Raw genomic sequence first — 11,947 nt, forward strand, 5'->3', positions numbered from 1 at the left:
GATTGTCATCATTCCAGTCATCCTTTAGTATCTGGTGGAGGAGTGGTTCTGAGACCCCCATGATTCCAAAGTCTTTGTATACACAAGTCTTCTGTAAAACGGCAAGGTATTTGTACACTACACACATCCTCTTATATACTTTAAATCAACTACAGATTACTTACAATACCTCATACAGTGTAAATGCTGTGCAAATAGTTGCCAGTGCATGGCAAATTCAAGTGTTGATTTTTGGAACTTTCTGAAATCTTTTTTTCCCAAATATTTTCAATCTGTGATTGGTTGATTCTGCAAATGCAAAACCACTGGATTCCGAGGGCCAGCTGTACTACTTTTAGTACAGATGACCCTTGAACAATTTGGAGGTTAATCCACTGACAACTTGGAGTCAGCCCTTCATATCCAGGGCTTCTCCACATCTGTGGATTCAGGCAGCCCTGGACCACGTAGTAAAAACTGCCATCTCCACTATCGAAAAACATCTGTGAGTAAGTGGACCTGCACAGTTCACACCTGTGTCATTCAAAGGTCAGTTGTATTGTTAATATGAAAGATAAGCAGATATAGGAGAAATTTATTTGAAATTCACTTACAGGAAGTTTGCTTTCTCATTTCCGTCATAATAACTTCGTGTTTAATTTTTAAAATAATTTCTAAAGCTTCCAAAATGTGATTTGTCCATGTGGATATTGATGACTTTGTTTACTGTTAAGATATTAGAAATGAGAAATGCAGAAAACCAAGTGGTCCCTGAAGACCCACGTTTACTGAGTGAAAACAGCAGCTCTGTTCCTCACGGTGAACCTGCTCGTCGCTCCGCACACAGCGAGCTGCCCCACACCGAGCTCTCCAGTCAGGCTCCCTACACCCTGAACTTCAGCTTTGAAGAGCTGAACACGCTCGGCCTGGACGAAGGGGCTCCTCGCCACAGCAACCTGAGTTGGCAGGTATTTACTGGAATGCCATTATTTACATGAGCCGAAGAGGAAGGACGGGGTTGAAATAGCCAGGATTCTGTTGGTGCATTCAGGTAGTCATTTAGAAACTCTTCAGTGAGTCCCCAAGTGAACAGGGTGGAGGGAGGCGGCCCTGTTCTCCAGGAGCTGTGTTCTTCTGGAGAGGACAGTCAGTAAAACAGAGACAGTGACATTATTTCTGAAGTTGATAAGAATTGTGAAAACAGTAAAATAGAGCAAAAGCATTGAAGGTAAATAGGAACTGGGCTCTCTAGGTAGTTAGCTGAATTCATCCTTCACTTGCTATTTTCTTGTTCAGTTCAGTAAGCGTTGGCTTAAGGTACATCTTTACGGATATTCATTTCCTTTTTATTATCTGATGTTAGACGTGGAGGGGCTCACTCTTTGGATGTTCTTAGAAGAGAAAGGACAGGCGAGGATCAGGATTAAAAACAAAAGTGAGAGAACATCAGAAGGAGAAAGGGAAACAAGCGAGGAAGAGATCAGAGCAGGGCACAGAACGGAGAAGACGAGCGGGGAGGAAAAACAGGAAGTAGTTACAAAGAGCTCTATGGAAAGGGAACTGTATTTAGAAAAAGCAGCGCCTGTTAGGCCTGCCGTTTGTAAGGATGTGGTGTTTAGTTTGGTAATATAAATATTTTTTTGTTGTTGTAACTTTTTTCTACCTACTATAAATCTTGTTTCTTTAAGTTGGGAAAGCATTTTATTATTGTGTATTAACTAAGATAAAAATTTCTATATTTTTCAGTAAATTAAGTCCACACTTGACCGTTTTATCTCTGTGTTTGAACAACAGTGATCCCTTTATTTTCTCTGGAATTCCTTTGAACATTTCCTGAGAAATCCTCATCCTCCATACTTGGTGTTCCCACCATGCCCTGGCAGCTCTCCCAGCCTCTCTCCAGTACCACTACTCTCAAACTTATTTCAAATCTTAGAACTCTTTTACACTCTTAAAAATTATTGAAGGACCCGTAAAGAACTTTTGTTTTTGTAAGTTTTATCTTTCAGTATTTGCCATATTAGAAATAAACTGAGAAACTTAAACCAATTATCTTTTAAACCAGTGTAAACCAACATAGATGACACTTTTATGAAAAATGACTATTTTTGAGAACAAAACATATTTATTGAAAATGATAATTGTGTTACCAATCTTTCATGCCTGGCTTAATAGTAGTCAGCTAGATTCCCTTAGCTGCTTCAGCATTCAGTCTCAGGAGGTCACACATGAGGGAACCTCTGGGGACTCCACTGTGCATTATTGTGAGAATGCAAGTGGAAAGGCAAAGGTCATCTTCATATGCTTAGGAAAACAGTTTGGCCCTCATGGATCCTTGGGAGGGGTACAAAGACTGCACTTGGCGTGAGGGAGTGGCATCGTCCTTTCAGTGTTCACTGGGTCTAAGGGAAACTTCTTGCGAGCTAGGTTATTTCCTCCCTGTACAAGGAAGACTCTACCTTATTTCTGCTTTGTTTCAACCTTGGCTCTTTCCTTTCTCAAACTTCCTTGATTCTTTTCTCTCCATTTCCTTCCTTTTTTCCCCTAATCTTTACTTCTTACTCCTTGTGTATTACCTTCTCTGGGATCTAAAGCAATTCTCATCTTAAAACTTCACATTGGAGATCAAACGTCTAAAAATATTTTATTTCTTTGTTTACTTGGACCTGACTGTTGACCTCGTGGCTTCCATTTCTATTCATTTGGATCCAATATTCATCTTCTCCATTTCACTCTATACTTTTGCTCTAAAATTTTTTGTTTTTGTTTTTGTTTTGCATTTTGAGTACATTTACTCTTTCTGAATTGAAATTTGACAGAAACTTCATGTTGTGCAAGTTGAAAAAGGTTCTTTTTAACATACGTTGAAGATGTGAGTATTTTGTTCTTGAGATCCTATCTTAACTCTCATTTTCTTTCTCTTTTCTAAGAGGCACTTTTATATTTTATCAATGAAGGTGACTTTTCCCTTAAATAAATTTAAAAGTTTGAAATTATAAAAGCAAGTCCTAAGGTTGTTAATATAACCTTAAATTATACTTTTAAATATTAACAGTAAACTAATTTTATTAAAATTTATATAAAGCTTTCTAATAACACTAAAATTACTCATAAGTTCACAGCTTTTGTTAAACTGTGTTATACAGAATTCTTTTAAAAGAATTTGGTATTTTTAATAACTTTAACAATTCTTATTGTCCATATATATATATATATATATTTCCTAAGCTCATGTTTATTTTGCCTTTTTTTGGTTTGTTTGAATTCTTAAATTATTATTGTTTCTTTTTTTTTTTTGTCTTCACAGTCACAAACTCGCAGAACCCCAAGTCTTTCCAGTCTCACTTCCCAGGACTCCAGTATTGAAATTTCAAAGCTTACTGATAAGGTGCAGGCTGAGTATCGAGACGCTTATAGAGAGTACATTGCTCAGATGTCTCAGTTAGAAGGGGGCACAGGTTCCACAACCATGAGTGGCAGGTCTTCTCCACACAGCACGTATTATATGGGTCAGAGTTCATCCGGGGGCTCCATTCACTCTAGTCTAGAACCCGAGAAAGGGAAGGATAGTGAACCAAAGCAAGATGATACACGGAAGTCATTTCTGATGAAGAGGGGAGATGTTATAGATTATTCCTCATCAGGAGTTTCCACCAATGATGCCTCACCCCTGGATCCTATTACCGAGGAAGATGAAAAATCTGATCAGTCAGGCAGTAAGCTTCTCCCAGGCAAGAAGTCCTCAGAAAGGTCAAGTCTCTTCCAGACAGACCTGAAGCTGAAGGGAGGTGGACTGCGCTATCAGAAACTCCCGAGTGACGAAGACGAGTCTGGGACAGAAGAGTCAGACAACACTCCACTGCTCAAAGACGACAAAGACAAGAAAGCTGAAGGGAAAGCAGAGAGAGCATTGAAGTCTCCAGAGCACAGTGCAGAGCCCATTCGAACCTTCATCAAGGCCAAAGAGTACTTGTCAGATGCCCTCCTTGACAAAAAGGACTCCTCTGACTCAGGAGTGAGGTCCAATGAGAGCTCGCCCAACCACTCCCTTCACAACGAGGCGGCAGATGACTCCCAGCTTGAAAAGGCCAACCTCATAGAGCTCGAAGATGACCCCCACAGTGGAAGACGGGGAGTCCCGCACAGCCTGAGTGGCTTGCCAGACCCCCTCGTAGCCCGGATGTCCATTTGCTCCGAGGACAAGAAGAGCCCTTCTGAATGCAGCTTGATAGCCAGCAGCCCCGAGGAAAACTGGCCAGCATGCCACAAATCCTACAACCTGAATCGCACCCCCAGCACCGTGACCCTGAACAACAACAGTGCCCCGGCTAACAGAGCCAACCAGAATTCCGATGAGACGGAGGGGCTGAGGGAGACGCCTCAAGTCCTCCTGAGGTCAGGCTCCAGTTCCCACTCCACCGCTCTGCAGAATGAGAACCTGAAGAGCATGGCACACAAGCGAGGCCAGCGTTCCAGCTACACGAGGCTCTCAAAGGACTCCTCAGAGCTCCACGCAGTAGCCTCCTCCGATAGTACAGGTTTTGGAGAAGAAAGGGAGAGCATTCTTTAAGAAGAACAAGCACAAGTAGAATAGCATGACTGTGCCCCTGTGACAGGACTGACCTGAGTTTTTAGTGACTCCATCTGTGCATGTTATCTTTGTCCATTTCATTCACAAAGCCTTCACGGATGAGAAGATCTTGGGTAAAAGAGACATATACTGTACAGCAGAGGGAAGTGTGAGAAAGCCTGGCTCATCCATCAGCCCCATTGTCTTTGTACTTAGAAGCATAAAATCCCACTATTGTTATGACACCTTTCATTGGCATACAGCTGCAAGACAAGATCTGAGTATACAGATAGGTCAGAAAATTTATTAACTATAAACTGAATTTGCCAACAAAAGTAACAAGCTAGAGACTCCTTTTGAGGAACATTCATTCACTAAATATTTGAGGGAAGACATGATGCTGAGTGAACCAGAAGCACATTTTGCTCTTAAGGGGTGAAAAGTCATGGAATAGCCTTTAGAGACTAAAGGTTAATGCTCTGTAAGTTGAGACTGTGTGCTATATAACAGATTGCTTATCAAAGAGTTTTAAAATTGTAAGTAGAAAATATAAAGAGGGCTTTAAAAGTTGATAAAAGAGTGAGTCAACAGTGTCCAGAGTAGAGCCCCAGAAACTGGGCCTTTGTGAGTGGCTAGTAGGTTGGCCCATGGGGTGAGGGGCATCACCTCCCTATGACCTAGACACTCTTCTTTCTAAATCAAGAGACCTGTCCCTATATCAGCATGTGAATTCTGGGGGAGGTTCATATGAAACACTTCTAGAAGACAAGTTTAAAGACATGTAACAAAGCAAGGGTAAAAGATGAATCTTGTGTGACTTCATTTACTGACAGCAGAGTTAAGCGAACGGTCCCATTGAAATGTGGTGTGGACTGGAGATACCCCCTGCCATCATGTGTTGACATCTTTTTGGCCTTTTTAACATAACGTATCCATGTAGCACAATAATCTTCAGTCACAAATAGGATTGTAGATGTTGAGATCCTAGATGAGCAGTTACCTAAATGCGGGGTTACATTTTTGACATTTTCCACTTAACCGGATTTTTACTGACATGCAGAATAGTTTGTTTATTTGACCAGTCGCATTAAAAAGTTGCCTCTTGTGGGTTTCATTGCCTTGCTGTTTGAGTGTAATCTAACATTTCCATGAAGCGTTTATTTTGCATGACCTTAACAAATGTTTTAATCAATTAAAAAAGAAGGCAGAATGTTGACGTTATATGTTGAAATGTTAACATTTTAGTATTTATAGTGTTTATTAGTTTGCAGTATTGTGTAATCAGCAGTTATTTCAGGGGCAATGTTTTGTTCCTTTTCAGGTGAGTAGATGCAGCTTAATATCATTGTAGTGTATTCTTTATTCTGTTTGTGAAGTTAATACCAGAGTATTAAGTGTACGAATAGATTTAGAACACAATAAAAGAATTGCATGCTATTCTGAGTCATGAATTTTTATTCACTGCAGTGATGATTCACATTTTGATTAAAAATAAAAAAGTAATTTGTGTGTTTGTTTTGTCAGAGGTCTAAAGTTCGTTGAAGACGTTCAGGTTCACGTAGCAGTCACACAGCTGGCAGGAGTGTCCTGAGTGACTCTCCCTGGTCTTTTGGAGTGCATGGCTATTAGGTCCAGCGTCTGAATGGTGCTTTTGTGAAGCATAGTGTCCAAGCGCAGCTCAGTACCGTGCGTTTCTGTAACCACAAGAAGTGGGTTTTCCAGATCCTGGGAGGATGTCAGTTTAATTTGTTGCATGAGCATCCTGGAAAAGTTTGCTTTTTCACAGTGCTTTAGAAATTGACAAACCAAATGGGTTATTGAGTCGCACTATCATCCCTTCGAGTCTGTGTGTCGTGTGTGTGTGTGTGTGTGTGTGTATCTGTATCTATTTGTAACCTGTAGCCCAGCCTGACTCTCACATATGCAAAACTTTGCTGTAAACTGGGTGAAAAATGACAGAAAAGAATCAGTGCTCTAAATTTGCCAGTCCATTAAGAGTCTGCCTCAGTTAGCATCTTGCCGAGTTTTGTAAACTGTTTCACCTTTACTTTAAGCCACAGATAATTCTGTCCACGTAGCTAATGTTAAGGCAGATTCATTGACCACAGACGTGTGGGGTGGTACCTGTGAAAATGGCCTTTCTGTAGAAGAGACTGGAAAAGAACTGATGCTCTCTCAGTTGATACAGTTTTCATGATGCTAAGTGTTTAAGGATCAGCTCTCAAATTTGGGGAAACTAAAAATTCCTAACAACCATTTTCAATATTAACATGAAAACTTGTTTTTGTCTTATATTTTATTTATGTGAGTTTTACACAGCAGTCAGAATAAGTTTAATTGCCTAGCCAAATAATTTAAGAAACTTATTTGCTAAAATTCTTAAATTGAGAACTCTTTAGATTACCTGCATGCTATAGTTCTGAGTGAAATATATTTGTAATCATGACTTTTTTCCTTATAAATACTAAGTATTAGAGAATATTTGTGAATGAAATTAAATCCCTTATCCTTCTGGCTAAAATACTAAATTTAAAAGGTTTTAAGATTATATAAGTTTTGGCTATACCAGGAATTCTCAGCCTGTTTAGAAGTATCCTAGGTTAAAAATCCCTGAATTCCTGGTTAACTCTTGAGTAAAATCAATACAGCTACCAGGAAAGGAGAACCAGAGGGCACTGTCACCTCAACTTTATGGAGTGATATTGAGGGAATAAGCTGGTAAAAGAAAGGAGCCGTGAAATTAACTTCTTTACACTTGAGACTGAATATATATATCTAGGCTCCCTCACTGCTTGCCCTTCTGGAATTATGCTGACACTTGGCAGAAGGGAAGGAACAGCCGATGGGACTTTTTTGCTTGGGGTAGGGGTTGGGGGGTGACCAGCCTGGGTGGGCTACCTGAAATGATTGCATTTTTGATTTCCAGGTTCTGGTGCCCTTAACCCTTCCCTAACTCAGAATTCTAAGCATAGGCCATAATTTCGCAAATGAATTGGGAAACATAAATTAATCTATAACTGAGAGCCTCCCTTTGGATGGTCTTTTAATGGCTCATCACTTCAGAGAGGTTGAGAATCCTTGGTTGAGACTGATTAACTAGAAGGCAAATTTAAAATCTTACATATCTCAAACCCTTTCATGCCTAGGAAGAAAATGCTGCCTTTGAGATAGATAGATCTTCCGAGGGATCCAGTTTAAGCTAAGGTATGTAAAAAATTAGTTATCAAAGTCATTAGTTTTAAGCCATCACTGAAACAGTTCTTATCAAGAAGAGAATTAATATTCTCACCACTTTAAAAAGAATTACGGTTAAAAGTAAGAAATGGCTAAAACAGTTGGTAGAAATCAACCACCACTGTCACCGACATGGTGAAAGCCTTTTAAGTAGAATGGTAAAGCACGGCCTTGGTTAACGCCATGCTGCTGTGCCCTGGTCTGGGGATGAGAGCTTTCTTAAAAGGGCAAGAGTTCTTTGAACAGGTCTGGCTGGCTCTGTGGTGAGCTCTGAATCTCCAGTTACAGTGACACATTAAAAAATAAGGAATTAATAGGAATAAATGGATCCATCAAGAAAGGCAAACAGTGATTTCCAGACCATTAGTAGAATGACTCCTCAAAGTCAGTAAAACAGCACATGGTTTGACCTCACCGAAGTGAGAACCAACCAAAACTGGCCAGAACTGTGAATTACAATAATACTCTACAAGAAAGGCAGTGGGACTGTCTTGAGGTCCACAGAATGTTCTGACAATGTCTATACAGGGTGATCAGCTCGTTTACAGAGACTACAGTTAGGTCCTTAGTTTCCTGAGGTTAATATGCTTTGTGTAATGTTACATCCCGCCTGCCTACGCGGGAGATGTAAGAGATCCAGGTTTGATCCCTGGAAAGATCCTCTGGAGAAGGGCATGGCAACCACTCCAGTATTCTTGCTTGGAGAATCCCATGGACAGAGGAGCCTGGCAGCTGCAGTCCATGGGGTTGCAAAGAGTTGGACACGACTGAAGCTGCTAAGCACGTACAGTGTTCTTTACACCAGTGATGTATAATATGAGCCTTTTTTAGTTTTGCCCAGATTTAACAAAACACAATCTATCAAATGATTATTAGAACTTGAATAAAATTTTACTTTAAAAAAACATTGAACTCCATGCTCCCTGTTACTCAAATTGAGTTGCTTGAAATAAGATCATCTCGATTACCCACCATCATTCTCTAAATTTTAACGTGTTTTGTACTTATTTACCTCATTTTCTTTCAAGGCGACAGGGGCTCTAAGTCTTAGTACCCTGCTCATAGACCATTCCTTCTGACAATTCGGTTACCTTCTCACAGTTGTTGGCTCCTCACCAAATACAAGGGGGTAAAGAAGAGACCACCTACTACTCAGTGACCCTGCTTCCGGTTGGTTGAAGAAGAGAGATTTGTTACTTCTACCAGTTTTCTTTGTTCCACATAGTTGTAAAATTTGAATTTGATGAAGTGTTTCTTTTAGAAAATTTTAGGTAAAAGCCTGAATGTATAGCAAAATGCATGTAAATAAACTCCTATATAACTTGACATTTCTTATATCATCTTCTTGGTCAAGTGTCTAGTAAAAAGTTAGACTGTTATTTTCAAAATTACCAAACTTGCACTCTTTAGTTGTGTTTCAGAGAATTTATAGACTGTATATTGTTATACTTAATGCAAATTAAACTCTTTTTATTTTCAAAGAATTTATTTTCTTTTTGAGTTCTTTGAGTTTTTCCCCTCCATGTTTTACCTGAGTTCACTCTTTTTGTGTCTTAAGGTTTTTTTTTTTGGTTGTCATGTGTTCATCCATTTTACCATAAAACACTCCTTAGAGTATTAGAATGGGAAAGAACCTCAAGAATGCCTGATTTCAGATGGCCAGGGGACACACAGTCAGCACTTGATAAGGGAGTGAATAAGAAATACCTGAACTAGGAGAGTTTGCCCACAAATGCTAAAAATACTGAATTTGAATGCCTTCAGACAGTATGTTTATGCTGTAGTTCTTACAGACCTTGCCCTCCCCTCCATTCAATACAATGAATGGTGTTGTCATTTTAACAATATTAAGTTCCCCCCTCCCCACTTCCCTGTCACCTTATACCCATCTGCTACCTGTCTGACCATATAAACATTTCTGTTTATGACTCTGGGAATCTTTCAGGACATGATATCACGCATTGCTAAAAACTCTCAGAGAGGAAGACCCATGGCCCATGTTGATGAATGCTGTCACAGTAAAGTGCCGGCTGTCTGCCCTACGTGGGTGTATTTTACAGTCCCCGTGTGCCTTAGCCTTTTGTCTAGTCCTTTGTGGAGATGCCCGTCTTATAAATTAATTACAGAATCAACTTAAAATGGTTCAGTTCGACATTTTACTTCAGGATACTGAAGATATTTTTACGTATAACTTGGCAACAATGAGCATGTTTTCCCTGAGCCCAAGTTGCCCACGTCATTACAGTGGGGGTAGATAACGTCAAGACCATCCCCCCAAATCTGATACGTAGGTTTACCTTTTCTTCAGCTCCAATTTTCAACGTTCTTTTTTCCCCCCAGTAGGGACAGTTACTTTCATTGACCACTGCTCATTGCTGTCTCTCATTCCTTATCTCAGGCTCACCACTCTGATAAATTTGAATTAGAATACATAAATTATACTGGGATTCTGTGCTGAATGTTTTATATTTGAGTGGGCCATTATGTGTGGATTGAAAATTTCTTTATTAAGGTAGGCTAACCACTGTTCCAACCACCTCAAAATCTCATGGACTTAATACATTTGAGGTTTGTTGATTGTTCCTATAACAGTTCAGTGTTGCCTAAGTTGACAAAGATTCAGGAGCCCAGGCTTCTTCACTTTTTGTTTCCACCAGCTCCCAAAGCTGAATCCAGGGTCCTTTGTCTCATCTTCTGCATTCTGTTGATACAAGGGGAGGAGAGAGGGGTGAGGCCCACACATGGGAAGTTTATATCGTCCAGGTATGGAAGTGGCATTTGCCCATTCCACTGGCCTTCCTAAGGCTCCTGGTCATGCTGAGCTGCAAGGGTGGCTGCGGAATTAGGTGAACTGTATGCCCTGGAGAAGGAGTGAGTGTTTTGGTAGCTCATGGGCATCTTCCCACGTAGATACCTGACATGAATGTTCCAGATTCAACACTGTGACTCATCTTGTTTTCAACTTTAATTGCAGTATTTTTTTTTTTAAGGCATCTCTTAATTTTTGCTTTGTATGCAGTTTTCATGCTGGTACGATTTCTATTAAAATCATAACACCGAACCTGGAAGATTGTAGGATTTTAAGGGAAAGAATTTTCAACTAGTTATTTCCATACATCTGAGGAACTTCATAAGTTTCTAATATCAAGAAGGCTGCAGGGAAAATTAAGCAAGGTTAAGAACGAAAAGAATTACGTTTCACAATTTCTCTAGAATCCTTTTTTATCCAAAGACTCTGACCATCCATAATCTTCCTGATTCTTAAAATTTGATTATAGAGCAAGACTGACTGTTGCAAGAATCTATCCTTTCAACGTGCTTCCTCCTAGAAGAGTGGCAACAGGACCTGGTTGCTTCTCCTTATACCAGGAAGACATGGCAGGATGTGGTCCTGGGAGGCCCCTCCTCCCGGCACAGGGACTGGGAGTTAAACAGAAGTTAAATTCCTGTTAGTGGGCACTCCCATTTGGGAAATGCAGCTCCCACACTTAGAAAGCAGTGCAAAAATAAGACTTTATGTCTACTATTTTGTTTTTAAACAAATTCATCTGCAATCTAACTCTGTTGACTACTTTCCAGTTTTTTTTTTTCCTATTGGTATTTCATCAATTTCAAGGTGCAGTTTTTCACACCTTGACTTTTCTGAAATATCTTCCATAACATCAATAGGAACATTGATATTCCCATTTTTCCTTCAATGTTTCCTAAACTAATGACACATCCCACAGTTGATGTCGTCTTGTTTGGATTGATGAGACATTATTTTATGCCGTGGTCACATTGAGTTGTATCTTTAGCAATAGTAATGGACTAGTGATGATTTATAGTCAACTGATCTCCCACATTTAACATTTGATGTTGAATATCAGTTATTCTATATTCATTTTGGATAATGTTATACATTTATTATAATTTAAAAGTTTACATTTATTGAACACATATGCCTCATATTGCTCTATAATCTCTATATGTAACTACTTCACAACCTCATGAATTAATTACTATTATCCTCAATTGACAAATGAAAAACTGAGTAATTTCCCAAAGTCATACAGCTTCTAAGTAGCAGAGCTAGAGTTCAAGCCCAGGCAGTGGACTTCAGAAGGCCCACTCTTATATTACGTTTATCTGCATTGTTCTTTAGCTAATTGGGGATGAGTCCAT

The 11,947-nt window shown here is 39.6% G+C and overlaps 1 protein-coding gene across 14 annotated transcripts in view; it reads left to right on the forward strand.

Moving 5' to 3' along the window:
- The window catches only part of KIDINS220 (kinase D interacting substrate 220), a 96,226-nt gene extending 86,959 nt beyond the window's left edge, over positions 1–9,267 (forward strand). For 10 of the 14 annotated variants that reach the window (XM_024999548.2, XM_059891828.1, XM_005213101.5 and 7 more), the window contains 2 exons: positions 714–947; positions 3,287–5,986. In XM_024999548.2, coding sequence (XP_024855316.1) covers positions 714–947; positions 3,287–4,549 — 1,497 coding nt within the window. In that variant the 3' untranslated portion in view covers positions 4,550–5,986. Of the gene's footprint in view, positions 1–713; positions 948–2,798; positions 2,852–3,286; positions 5,987–7,695; positions 7,754–8,811 lie in introns of those variants that run through there. The other 4 variants (XM_059891831.1, XM_059891832.1, XM_059891830.1 and 1 more) reach the window with 3 other exon arrangements.
- The last annotated feature ends 2,680 nt before the right edge of the window (positions 9,268–11,947 follow it).

Source organism: Bos taurus, chromosome 11, assembly GCF_002263795.3.
Source record: "Bos taurus isolate L1 Dominette 01449 registration number 42190680 breed Hereford chromosome 11, ARS-UCD2.0, whole genome shotgun sequence".
NCBI lineage: Eukaryota > Metazoa > Chordata > Mammalia > Artiodactyla > Bovidae > Bos > Bos taurus.